General features: G+C 42.4%; 1 protein-coding gene across 1 annotated transcript in view; it reads right to left on the reverse strand.

The window, feature by feature from the left end:
- Positions 1-14,412, reverse strand: part of SLC15A4 (solute carrier family 15 member 4) — a 65,291-nt gene that overhangs the window by 23,701 nt on the left and 27,178 nt on the right. The window contains exons 4-7 of the mRNA XM_040354254.1: positions 12,496-12,791; positions 6,778-6,943; positions 5,098-5,169; positions 1,008-1,176 (exon numbers count right to left, since the gene is read on the reverse strand). Of these exons, the coding sequence (XP_040210188.1) occupies positions 1,008-1,176; positions 5,098-5,169; positions 6,778-6,943; positions 12,496-12,791 (703 nt within the window). The remainder of the gene's footprint in view (positions 1-1,007; positions 1,177-5,097; positions 5,170-6,777; positions 6,944-12,495; positions 12,792-14,412) is intronic.

Here is a 14,412-nt window from a genome sequence, read left to right on the forward strand (position 1 = left end):
ACGTAATTTACGTTCACGTCGAAAGCAATGACGTCCTTGCGATGTCATTTAGAGCAATGCACACTGGGAGATTTTACGGACGGCGCATGCGCCGTTCAAGTAAAACGTAAAATACGCGGGGTCAAGGGAAATTTTAATAAAACACGCCCCCTACATCCCCATTTGAATTACGCGGCCTTACGCCGCAAAACACATACGATACGCCGCTCTAACTAAGGGCGCAAGTTCTTTCTGAATAAAGAACTCGCGCCCAAAGTTAGAGCGGTGCAACATATCTCAGATAGGTTACGCCGGGCGGACAGATACGCCAATGTATCTGAATCCAGCCCACTGAGTTCAATGGGGCTGTGTTGCAACCGTTGTGCAGTAGTGTGGAAATTACAGGTGCGATACAAACCTCCTCACTATCTGTCAAATGCTCTCTGAAAAGCAAACCAATCACTCTACAGAGAGCACCGTCAAAGTTCATGTATAGCAAACACTTAGAAATTTTTTATACACACACAATATATAGATTAAAACCCATCAATTTCGCTTGTGCGGTCTGTTGCAGTTTTCTTTTACGTCCTTTTCTGGCCACACCACAAGAAGTTAGTAAATCTCTACAAATCAGGGGGAATTCCCTTTTAGACAGTCGTCCCCATTGGAAGATTTCCTCTTTCCCTGGTGACAACTGTAAAATTCTACAGAGCAGAGACACATTGACAAGAGTTCCAATCCCTCTCCACTCTTTTCAGAAGAATAAAGTTGTGGCTTTGCATAAACGTTAGAGAAGCACCTTAGTTGGTACAGTGCTCTAAAAGAGAAAACATTTTCCAGGATAAAAGATTATCTTTGCTAACGGAAGTAAAAAGCCATTAACCAAACACAGAGAAAAAAAAAAAAAAAAAACTTGTGGTATGCAAAAGAGCAAGCCATTTTAGTCGCATGAAAAATGCCCAACAACAGTTCAGAGATCATAATGCTGAATGGAAGTGACTGCGCGCACATGGGCACTCCATTTTTACCTGCAGCCAGGACTGAGCAGGTTACAAAAAACATTCCCACAGCAATCCTCTTGAGCGACGATGGTAACAAGCCTTTCCTTTTCAAAACTGGGTCCACTACCTTATCTTTAAGCGGGATCAGGATCAGAATGAGAACCGCATCAAACATGGTGAGCCATGCTGCCGGAAACTGCAACACAAAACAGGTTACAAAATTAAACTGGTTGTCTTAGTATTCCATTAACAGGTTTGCAGACCCATTCTTAATTCAGTTTCTGTCAACAGATGACAGATGTCTTAGGCTGGGTTCACACTGGTGCGAATTGGATGTGTTTTTCCTTGCATCCAATTTGCAGGATGGGATATTGCGACTGGCTCTGTAGAGAGCCGGTACACACATCTACATGGTGGCTGTGGAGCGAATAGCACAGGGGTCCTGTGAGTCTTTGGCTCCGTATCAGGTCCGAATTCAGGCAAAAGTTGGGGCCAGATTCGTCCGTGAAATGGAGAACACGGAAGCGTCGAAAACCCTGCTCTGAGCTGCATCCTAACTAAGTGTGAACCCAGCCTTTATACCCAAGGTATAAAAAAGTGTCTGAAAATGTAGATTTGTAAGTTTTAAAAAAAAGTTACTAAAACTATTAAAATAAACATGTTATACTCACCTGCTCTGTGCAGTGTACTGCACAGAGTGGCCCTGAAACGCTTCTTCTGGGGTCCCCCTACTGGCGATCCTGGCTCCTCCTCTTTGTGCGACTTCATAGCAAGCCACTTTCTATGGGGGTAGAGAGTACAGCTATTGGTTCCTGCTGCTACCCCAGTCCCTGTGTGAAGTCACTGTGAGCACTGCGCTAGATCTCATCTCCTCTCTTTCCCTTCACACAGAGAGGACAGAATGTCAAAAAAAAATGTAACCTTAATGCAGGAAATGTATTAAGGTTAAAAAACTTTTGGGTTTAGAGCCACTTTAAGTTAGCAAAGTTTAAAACGTTAGCGTTAAGATTAAATGAGAAGTTCACCTTTAAAATAAATGCAAATTCACAATTTTTTGAGGGTAAAAAAGGTGTGTGTGTATGTGTGTGTGTGTGTGTGTGTGCGTGCGTGTGTGTGGGGGGGGGGGGTTTCTTAGGTGCCTGTAAAGCATTGCACCCGTGATCATCACAGTTTCACCCCTCTGTCTCTGCATCTATTCTCTCTCTCTCTCTCCTCTGTCCCATACATCTCACAGGCTCCCCCTACCACCTTGCAGACCTGGATACCATCACAGATAGAGGTGATTACTGAATATATTTAGGGCACACCTGAGGACAGGGCTATTGAAGAGTTTCCTTACGTCCCATCATAGGCCAGCCTTGTAGCCACGCCGAACTTCCAGGACCTCCTATCCCCAACAACCCTGATCGTAGGGCTGCATTTTCTGGGCTGCTTACCTCCCCAGTCTTTAATATGACTCTCTTGGACTATTGTGGTCTACTCTGATTGCACCACTACAGTGATGGTGAATCTTGGCACTACCAGATGTTTTGGAACTACATTTCCCATGATGCTCAACTACACTGTAGAGTGCACAATCATAATGGGAAATGTAGTTCCAAAACATCGGGGGTGCCAAGGTTCCCCAGCACTGCACTACTATGTATCAATGTTCTGTCTCTCTATACCGTTTGGTCATTACCTACTACCACCTATTAAGATGTACCACTGGTGCTGCATTAGGGTTCTCTCTTATATGGATTACTTCAGGTTATATGCACTGCCTTTTAATAAAATATTTGAACAAAGAAGCAGCAACTATATCACACACACACACAAACCTAATATTTTTAAATCTCAGTCCAGGTAGATCTCCCCCTTTCCAAATAAAACCAAAAATACAAAAAAAAAAAAAAAAAAAGGGTCCTCTGTGCTGAAAGCTATTGGATCAGCTTTATGTGAAACCCACCGAGTTGAATACTTAAATAGATGAAAGTAAGATCGTTGGAATGATAAATTAAGCATCTGTCTACGGGGGTCATTTTTCAAAAACAGCATTTTGTCTAGACACTGGAAAAAAAAAAATGATCCAGATTTAGATGACTCGGTGCCCAGACTCTTTTATCAAGGTGTACCGATGTTCTGACAGAGAAGCAGACAGGTCTCAAATGTTGGACTGGTATAGATTCTGGAACAGACAAATTGCAGCAAAATCCTAATTTGCCAGAATAATATTGACAGGTTTAGATTTACGAATGGCAAGATCCAACATTTGCTATGTTGATTATTTATAGGAATGCCACTTGAATATACTTACAATAACTAGTCTAGGAATGCCCCAGGTTTTACCCTAAGTGACTTGAGTCATTGAAAGAAATTAGGTAAATGTGCTAAAAGGGAAAACCTTCCAACACAAAATTCATTGCTATAAAATAAATGCAAAAGTGCTGGAAAGGGCTGAGTCAGTACAAATTATAGCAACAATTTGTAGCACACTTCAGGAAGAGGTGGGGGCGCGCGTCGGTGTCCAGCACTTGACTCATCACTGCAAATGCCTTCAATATCGGCTTTTTGTGACTGACGCAACGTTGAACCAAGTATTAGTCCTTCCTGATACTTAACCTCAATACCAGGCACTTTCACCCCCTTCCTGCCAGGGCCATTTTTTAGCTTTCAGTGCTGTCACATTTTGAATGGCAATTGCATGGTCATGCTACACTGTAACAAAATGATAGAGCTTTCCTTTGGTGGCAATTAACCACTTCAATACATGGCACTTACACCCCCATCTTGCCCAGGCCATTTTTTCAGCACTGTCATGCTACACTGTAACCATGTGAAATTTTTACAATTTTCTTCACACAAATAGAGTTTTCTTTTGGTGGTATTTAAAGTGACTGTAAAGCTCCCTTTAAAAAAAAAAAAAAAACGGTTGAAGGGGGGATGGGGGGGGGGAGGAGTTTTTTTTACCTTAAAGTGGAGCTCCACCCTGAAAAAAAATTTTTTTCAAAAATGCTGCAAAAAAGAAAATATATATATTTTTTAATACATACCTGAAGTGCCTGTTGCTAGGCAGATCGTCCTAATCTGCCACTTCCTGATCCGCTTTCTGTCTTCTTTCTTCTCCTCCTCCTCACGCTGCCTCCTGGGGAATGGGAGAGCGTAGCACTGAGCGGCTCGGGCAGTAGGGAATCGGGGCGATTAAGCCACAACGCTTCACTTGCTTATTACCTCACCGAGGATGGCGTCATTGCGGACACCCTGGACAGGCAAGTCCTTATTAAAAGTCAGCAGCTACAGTGTTTGTAGCTGCCAACTTTTTTTTTTTTTTTTTTTTAAACCAGACCTCCTCTTTAATTCATAGGATGCATTAAGGTGAAAAAACACGAGGGTTTGCAACCCCTTTGATATTGAGTTTATTTGTCAGTAAATTCTGTAAAAAAGTAATTTTTCTCCACTGATGTGCGCTGATTTTTGTGTGCGCTGATTTTTGCATTCTGTATATTGTAATCAGGGCACTTCATGTCCCCCTGTGAGAAGATGTTGCTGATCGGCTCTCCTCGCCACATACTCTGTCAATGCGAAGTAGCGCTGATTACCAGCTTACATTTGACTCTGCATCTCTCAGGAGGAGAAAAGGAGAAAGCTGGCCAGTAATGCGATAGCCAAGATTGCGGTGAAATTAGGTATTTGCAGCATTTACTTTTATAAAATTGGACATACAGGGATACTACAATAGGAGGCAGTGCTGGTGGTGTATACAGGTTAGAGTGGCTAAGCAGTCTCACAAAAAAAAAAAAAAAACACCACAATGGTAGTTACAGCAGAATGGGAGGATAGCAACATTTTGGAGCTAGTTGATCCTTTCATTGAAAGTCCCAGCAAAGAGCAATATTAACCCAATTTTCAATGTTTGGTGGAACTGGCTCTTTTGTAAGAGTCTGTTAGGAACAGATGAAGGGGGAAAAAAAAGCTGGTCTGTATTCATCACCAAGAGGGGAATATTTTGATGAAAAGACAGAAATAAAAAAAAAGGGGCACAATGGAAGCGAGTAATTTAAAGAATTCAATAAAACAGGGTTGACTGAAAACCACACATTGATCATGGTACGCCACGCGGAATTCTATAAAAGCTTACCGTATGATTTTTATTTTCAAATATCTGTGGGATTAACAAATGGAAGCTCTGAAGGACGTATGTGGTTTGCATCTGCAATACAAAAAAAATGTTATACTTTCAAACCATACGTAGTAATTGTGGCTTTATGTCAGACATTACATTGCACATTTGCTAAACAAAGTTCAGTTTAAAAATTCACAATTCCATTATGATGTCATAGTTTGCTAGTACAGTTTTAAGCAGGGCTTTTTTTCAGGGGGAACTTGGGGGAACTTAGTTCCACCACCTCTGGCTCAGGCCCTTTGGTGCCTGCTCACCACAATCACTTGTAAACACAGAAGTCTGGTTTCTGTGTATACAAGTGACAGCTCTGCACTCTGTGTGTAACCCCTGAACTCTGCACTCTGTATGTAGTGCAATCCTGGTATTTAATGCCCCTTTAAGACCCTTCTACTGTTTAAATCTGAACTGGGTTGTGGTTGAGTTCCTGCACCTATTTTCTGAGGGAAAAAAGCTCTGGTTTTAATAAATTAACTCAATGAGTTTTTGATTAAGAAAACACCTTATAGAACATTAGGAGAAATTCAGGCACATACAGGGTTTCTGCATACAGCACAAAGAATCTTTAATAGGTCCCTAAAACTGTGGGGGACCCTTTTATTCAGCTAGAGGTCCATACCTTTGCCTGTCATTGCAGTTGTGGCTGCTGAATACAATAGGCAGCCTTAAGTCAGCCATAGACTGTTTGAATCTCAGGCGGTTCAGCAGGGACCGGCCAAGATTCATATTATTTATGGGCAGTCTGATTGTACCCAAGTTGAGCGATCAACTTGGGTACAATCAGCCTGTTGGATTTTTTCATGCGATTGCCAGCAGCCATAATCACTGTAGGCTCCCCCCGGGGTTGCAGGAAAGACAAAAATAAAAATTGCATCATCTATAGCCAGTTTTACTGACTTGTAGTAATCAGCAGCTCTCATGCTGTTCTAAAGATAACACCTACAGGTGCCGACACCCTTGGTTACTTTCGCGCATGCACACTTGCAATATGATAAAAAAGGTTACCAATCTCAAAAGGATGCTTGAAGGGTAAGTTCACCTTTAGAGAAAACTCTGTAAGGCTGCATTCACACCTGAGCGTTTTGTCGCCTGAAGCGCGACGCCCCAAAACGCTAGAGGGAAAAAAATACATTATTCTCTATGGAGATGGTTCACATCTCCACTACAAAACGCCTGATGCCGAACGCCTGAAGCCCAAACAAGTTTTGGACCCTTTTTTGTCGCTCGAATTGAGCGTATTTGGGCGTTTTACATTGGTGACCCTAGACCTGTACAAAATCGCAGTAAAAAAGCCGCGTTTTGTCGCGGTAAAAAACGCTGCGTTTTGACGCCGCAAATCGCGGTAAAAACGCTACGCTCAGGTGTGAATGCAGCCTAAAAGGTGAACTTACAGGTCAATCACAATTAGGCAAGTTCTGGCACAGACCCAATCCCAACCAGCATTGGTAATAATGGCCACCCTTGGGGTGTGGTGGGGTGTTTAGGCAAGCTGGCAATTTTTATTGGATTCAAGTTAAACTACTACTAATAGTAGTATTGTAATAATAGTACTAATAATAGTAAGTGTAGTTAGTGGATAGGAAGAAGCCCCAGAAGCAAGAGCATTACAATATATGATCTAAACAAGAAAATACTAACCTGGAAATACACAGTCCAGTAGGGGATTAGGGCCAAAAAGACTGGTATTATCTTCACAAGGGCTTTCACATCTTCTACCTGATCATCTCGAAACGGTCCTCCACGAGAACCCTTGGCCGTATCCAAAATGCTTTGATTAGGCCGATGCAAACCGTTTGTTTGACTACTTTAAAAAAAAAAAAAAAAAAAAAAAAGTTAAAACACAATATAGTAGGTCACCTCCAAAGCAATAATTAGAGACTTTAAAATATAAAAAACTACATCCATAGTACATAATGTGCAGTGTACACTTAACGTGTTCTCAAGCCCACAACAGAAAAATTAGTCTGTATATGCAGTAAAGCATGCTTGTTAAACTCACTGTGAACCTAAGAGGTTAATCCTCTGCATTGTGTAAAAAGGATGTTTGATCCCGTCTACTCTGATCCTCCCCCTTCTTCCACTGTCCTCAATCTATTGGCTGATAGAAGAGCTTTGGAGCAAACTGCAAGTGCTCAGTTTAAAGTGCATTGCTGGAGAGTGGTTTTTGTTTCTTGGGGAAGTGCATGTGATCAGCAAGACCAATCAGCACTGTCCAGACAGAGGACGTGTCAGGGGTCCTTCAGCCTCATAGGACAATCAGAAGAGAATGAAGTCCCCCTGCCGCATCGGATAGCCCCCCTTCGATTGTAGCCTCACTAACAGTATGGAAGAGATTCACCCAGGCGCCATCTACAACGCACCCGTCCCACGTTCTGTCAATCCCTCTCAGAACGCTAATGGTTCATCTCCAAAATCTTAATCTGCAGACCTGGCAGAAACTTAAGCTCAGTTACATATCTGACCTCTACAAATCAGACACCCTTACAACCTTTGCAGAACTCCAAACTGACTACAACCTTCCTCAGTCTGAAGCCTTTACCTATGCTAGGATTTCACACTTTCTTCGGAAATCTAAAATCCCCACTGTAGTTAAAATACCTGAACCAATCCATAACTTTTACGCATGCACACCCTACCCAAAACATGGCATATCAACAATGTACTCTGCAGTTAGCGACAACCGACCCTACTCCCAAATCTCTTCTTTCTCTAAATGGTCTGAGGAACTAAACGTTACTGTCACCCCTGATATGTGGACACGTGCCTTTAAAAACACACCTTTTCGGCCTCCCACTGCTCCAATCACTGGGAATCGTACCAAAAAAACATTCACAGGTGGTACCTCACACCATACCACCTATCCAAATTCTTCCCTGGACACCCATCTACATGTTGGAGGTCATGTGGCAGTGCTGGAACCATAGCACACATTCTATGGTTTTGCAAGTCCATTAGCTCATTCTGGAAACTAGTATTTGCTTTGATCTCTACATTATCACAGATTCCAACCACCCCCAACCCCTCACTAGCAATACTACATCTAGGGATAGACAAATCCCCCCCCCCTGGGTGACGAGTGGTAATAGTACACCTACTACTAGCAGCAAAACGAAACATCACCAAGCTCTGGAAAACTTCAAACTGCCCATCCATCTCTAATACAATCGCAGACCTAAACCTCCAATGTGAAATGGAGAGACTAGTAGCTAGAAAAAAAACTTTAATCTGGATAAGTTTCTTTATAGGTGGTCATCCTGGCTCGCTCATCCCAAATGTACTGTTACTATCTGATACTCTCTCTACATCGCAACCCCCTCCCACTTCCGACTCTCCATCTTTCGTTCTTTCTTTCCTCTCTACCTACCTCCACTCCTCTACGCGGCTAACATGCCTACCTAGCTGGTGCCCCTCTACCTCCCCCCCCCCCCCCCATCTGGAGCTTACATTGGTTGTATACAAAGCTGGACTTATCTCCGTTTAGTTTGAAATGTCTGACTGCTTAGGTTTAGTCTTGCTTAGGTTTCATCTCTCTTGTTCATTTTGCTCCGGTCGGAACATCTGATGTGTTGTAACAAATGTATCTATTGTTCACTTGTTAAAAATATTAATAAAGACTGATTTAAATAAAAATAAAAAATAAATAAAAAAATGTCCATGTTCTGTGCACTATGGGAGACTACAGGTGAAACTCGAACAATTTGAATATCGTGCAAAATTTCATTTTATCAATGCAATTTAAAAAGTTAAAACTAATATACGAGATAGTTCAAGCTGCGATTTGTCATAATTGTGACGATTATGGCTTACAGCTCATGAAAACCCTAAATCCACAATCTTAGAAAATTTGAATATTGTGAAAAGGTGCAATATTCTAGGCTCAAAGTGTCCCACTCTAATCAGCTAATTAATCCATAACATCTGCAAAGGGTTCCTGAGCCTTTAAATGGTCTCAGTCTGGTTCCGTAGGAATCACAATCATGGGAAAGACTGCTGACCTGACAGTTGTGCAGAAAAACATCTGCTTGGATGTTCCCAAAGTGCTGTATCAAAGGGAAGGGAAAAGTGTGGAAGAAAAAGTTGCACAAGCAGCAGGGATGACCGCAGCCTGGAGAGGATTGTCAGGAAAAGGCCATTCAAAAGTGTTGGGGACTTTCACAAGGAGTGGACTGAGGCTGGAGTCAGTGCATCAAGATCCACCACACACAGACGGATCCTGGACATGGGCTTCAAATGTCATATTCTGCCGTACCTCTGTAATGGCCAACAGTTCCTGAGCTGCAGGCAGTGTGAATGAACTACAAGCGTCCTGATCAGCGTCCTTGTAGTTCCATCAATACTGCAAGTCGTCTGCCAAAGATTCATTCACCAATTTCAAAATGTGGCAACGGGTGGGAGGATACAAATAAAAAAAAAAAAAAAAAAAAAAGTTCACCTTTTAGTTAAGGGTAAGGGGGGGGGGTGTAATTAAATTATTTTATAACACCTTTTTGCAGACTGTAAAGTATTTTTAAACACTGCTGAACATTGTGCTTTATAAATCCCCATAATTTATGGGGATTTAGCAAACTGAATGTCATCCGTTAGGGATTACAGGTACTTTAAATGAAAGCAGAATATTTTTAAATAGCCAAAAAGAAAAAAAAGCAGTGGGTCCGTGTCCCATGCAGCAATATTTCTCCATATAGGCTATATTGAAAAGTAGGGGAGTCTGAAAGCAAACTTATGAGTTAACCATTTACTTTCCTTTCTAGATCTAGTTGTCACAAATGCTAGTGACTGGCTGTTCCACTACCGGTAATCTTTTAAAGGCAATGACCCAAAATACATTTGTACATTGAGAGTTGAATTTCCTTCCACTTAACTAGCTGCAGGTTTGTTTGGGGGCAATGGCTATTAAGGGGCAGCTAGACAGCGAGCATTTTCAGATGCAAAGGAAGCCAACATATTCCTCTAAACATGCATCCTTTAAAAATACAGAACAATGTCCATTTCTTTTGAAGCTGAGATGAGGCTCTTTATCTTCTCAGATGGTAAAGCTGCCCATTCCTCGTGGCAAAAAGCCTCCAGTCCCTGTAAATTCTTAGGCTGTCTTGCATGAACTGCACGTTGGAGATCTCCCCAGAGTGGCTCAATGATCTTGAGGTCAGGAGACTGAGATGGCCAATCCAGAACCTTCACTTTATTCTGCTGTAGCCAATGACAGGTCAACTTGGCCTTGTGGTTTGGATCATTGTCATGTTGGAATGTTTAAATAGGTCCCATGCGCAGCTTCCTGGCTGATGAATGCAAATGTTCCTCCAGTATTTTACTGCAACATTATACTGCATTCACCTGGCCATCGATTTTGACCAAATGTCCTGCCTTTGTAGCTCACAAATTCCCAAAACATCAGAGATCCACTTCAGTGTTTCACAGTAGGAATGGTGTACATTTCATCATAGGCCTTGTTGACTCCTCTCCAAATGTAGCGTTTATGGCAGGGATCCTCAAACTACGGCCCTCCAGCTGTTGTGGAACTACACATCCCATGATGCATTGTAACACACCGACATTCACAGACATGACTAGGCATGATGGGAATTGTAGTTCCTGAACAACTGGAGGGCCGTAGTTTGAAGACCCATGGTTTTGGCCAAAAAGCTTGATTTTGGTCCCATCACTCCAAATGACTTTGTGCCAGAAGGTTTGAGGCTTGACTCTGTGCCGTTTGGCATATTGTAAGTGGGATACTTAGTGGCATTTGCATAGTAATGGCTTTCTTCTAGCGACTCGACCATGCAGCCCATCTTTCTTCAAAAAAACACACAATGATGGTGCAAAAGAGGGAAATTTGAACCACAATACCAAAAAAAAAATGGAATGAATGATTGTAAAGAGGGAAGGGTGGGGGAAGAAACAAGAAAATAAAGTAACTGGGTGATGATGATAATAATAATAAAAGTCCCCATGTTTAAAGTCCATATTCATAAAAAGGTCAAAATGACATGTACACCGTGGCAGCACTTTGGAGAGTGAAGCAAAACTCTGAAATAACAAAAATAAAAGAAAAAAAAAATGTGCCTACCAAGTGCAGTATGTCTGATAATAATTTATTAATTAATTAATTAATTAAATTAAAACAGCCAAATGGCTACTCACTAAAACGTTGTGCAAATGCGCTCCTAAAGAAAGGGAATATGGTCACTGTGGATCGTCAGCCAGAGCTGAACACAAGCTTGTGGAACAACAGGTGCCAGCCAACCTACAGCAGTAAAGATCTGATGAAAATGTGGAAGCATTGAAACGCATCATTACTACGAGCCCCCGCCTGACGTCACTTCCTGCCGCCGAGAGCCGTGTGCGCTCCAGGCTGGAATGCACGCCGCAGAACAGTCACTTTAGGTTTTTGCTGTGCCCGCAGTGTACCGTCTTGCTCCTCTCCAAGACAGCAACCAACTAAATCTTTACCAGAGAAGCTACCATCTCATCGGCCGATTATCCACAGTGACCATATTCCCTTTCTTTATGAGCGCATTTGCACAACATTTTAGTGAGTAGTCATTTGGCTGTTTTAATTAATAAATAATCAAACATGCTGCACTTAGTAGGCGCATTTTTTCTTTTGTTTTTGCCATCATTCTTCAAGTGCCTCCTTTTTGTGCATCTTAAAACAGCCACACCACATGTTTGAGAGTCCTGTATTTCACCTGAAGTTACTTGTGAGTTTTTCTTTGACCCCAAACAAATTTTCCTGGCAGTTATGGTTGAAATTTTAGTTGGTCTACCTGACCGTGGTTTGGTTTCAACAGAACCCCTTATCTTCCACTTCTTGATTAGAGAGTTTGAACACTGCTGATTGCCATGCTCAATTCCTTGGATATCTTTTTATACAAATCAACTACCCTTTCCCGCAGATCCTTTGACAATTCTTTTGCTTTCCCCATGACTCAAAAGCAAGAAATGTCAGTGCAGCACTAGATGAAAGATGCAAGGGTCTTTCAGGAGTCCAGAAACTCAGTGACCTTTTATACACACACACTTATAACAAGCAAACAGATCACAGGTGAGGATGGTTACCTTTAATAGCCATTCAAACCACTTTTTCTCAACTTGTGTGCATGTTATCAGGCCAAAATCACCCGTGTATGTAAACTTTTGATCAGGGCCATTTGGGTAGTTTCCCTTGTCATTAGGATTTAAAAAGAGTAAACAGTCGATTGATAATAAGTGGCTTCAGCCAAACACCAACTATAAGTGAAAAAAGTTTTTGTGTGATCATTCATATTCTCTGACAAATGGCCAAGAAATCGAAATTTTGCCTGGGTATGCAAACTTATGAGCACAACTATTTCTATACAGTCCGCATACTATACATACATTTGCCTTGGGTTCTCCGTGGACTGTTTCCGCCTACAGCAGCAGTATCCAAATATTCTGAACATGTCGGTGAAGGCACTTCCATCAGCTGGTTTCGTAACAAAGACAGCATGTCCACACATAAACACAAGAAAGGAAACACCGATACAAACTGCAGGGATAATATATCCTATGAGAAAGCTCACATTCTGTTGAACATAAGCTATCCCACACAGAGACACGATTGCACCCAAGTTAATGCTCCAGTAGAACCAGTTAAAAAATCTACGCGTTGCCTCTGGTCCACGGTCTTTGACCTAAACAGAAAAAAAAAAAAAAAGAAGAAAACACAAGAATTCATTAGTAAAATGGCATTCAGTTCATTCCTATGTTAAAAGCAGATTACAACCAACATACAGAGGAGAAACCAAGGACAGGTGAGCATCAGTGGGTAGAGGGGGAAGGGACTTTACAAAAAGACACAGGGGGAGATTTACTAAAACTGCGGCAGAGAGAATCTGGGGCAGTTGTGCATAATAGAATATATTATATCTACCGTATATATCTGAAGTTCCGCTTGAAGGCATCTATACCAAGAATTTAACTGAATCCTAGTCATCTGGCAATTAAGCTTTGGGATGCCCTTAAACAACCCACGCAGACACTAAAAACAGAACTAGACGATGACTGGATCTTCTGAAGATTATGCCATCTAGATAACTTAAAAAGCATCTCCAGACCTCTGACATGGCTAAGAGTGCACCATCAGGGGCTAGGAGTGCAGAACACCAAAGGCCACACCCTTCTCCATGCATTAGGCTGCATTCACACCTAAACGCAGCGTTTTTTACCACGATTTGCCGCGACAAAACGCTGCGTTTTTTACAGGTCTAGGGTCACCAATGTAAAACGCCCAAACGTCTAAATTCGAGCGACAAAAAAGGGTCCAGAACTTGTTTGGGCTTCAGGCGTTCGGCGTCAGGCGTTTGGTAGTGGAGATGTGAACCATCTCCATAGAGAATGTTTTTTTTTCCCCCCCCTCTAGCGTTTTGGGGCGTCGCGCTTCAGGCGACAAAACGCTCAGGTGTGAATTGCACCACAAACACAATAGGCCTCTCACTACAGTCACAGAGAGAGTGGAGGACAAGGCTAGCCGTCTTAAAAACGGACACCACACAAGTCGCTCTAACGTTAGAAAAGGTTCCTGCACTACTTTGGTCCGACTTGGGTGCGATGTCAGCCCTTGTACAGGCTCCTAAATAGCATTCAAGTCGGAAGGAAGTTGCAGGGCGTACTTTGCCGTTGCAGCAGTGTGTACCAAGCCTAAAATGTGATTAGCCACCATTTTGAAAGTCATCACTGGATAGGACTGGACTTGGAATTTTTTTGCACATCCACCACATAATAAAATATATATTAAAAATGTACCAGCACAAACAGAATGCCATGTTTTTGTTTGTCATTATGTGGCTATCAGAACTATCACTAAAACATTTTTCAATATATGGAAGTTTAAAATGGTTGTAAACCCTCTCTGGCTACTTTTACCTACAGGCGCTGTGCCCAAGGCTTACCTGTAGGTGTTTGCAATATCTCTTAAACCTACACTGTTTAGGAGATATTTGCTAAAAATAATGCACCGATGTCTACGCTCAGTGCGCCTGCGCGGCATAGACAACGGCGCAGGCGCACTGAGCGTGCCGGGTCTTGACTGATCTGCCGGTCCCGCGTGCATGCGCGGGAGTGACGTCATCACTGTTCCGGCCAGTCACAGTGCCGGATAGGCGATACCCGGAAGAGACATGGCGGCGGCCAAGGAGGGGAACAAGGATCTCTTCGATCTTAGGCAAGTCATTCATGAGCTAGTATGCTATGCATACTAGCTCATTATGCCTTTCTCTTGCAGGGCTTTCCCCCCCCCCCCCCCATGAACATCTC

The sequence above is a fragment of the Rana temporaria genome, chromosome 1 (genome assembly GCF_905171775.1).
Source record: "Rana temporaria chromosome 1, aRanTem1.1, whole genome shotgun sequence".
NCBI classification, from domain to species: Eukaryota; Metazoa; Chordata; class Amphibia; order Anura; family Ranidae; genus Rana; species Rana temporaria.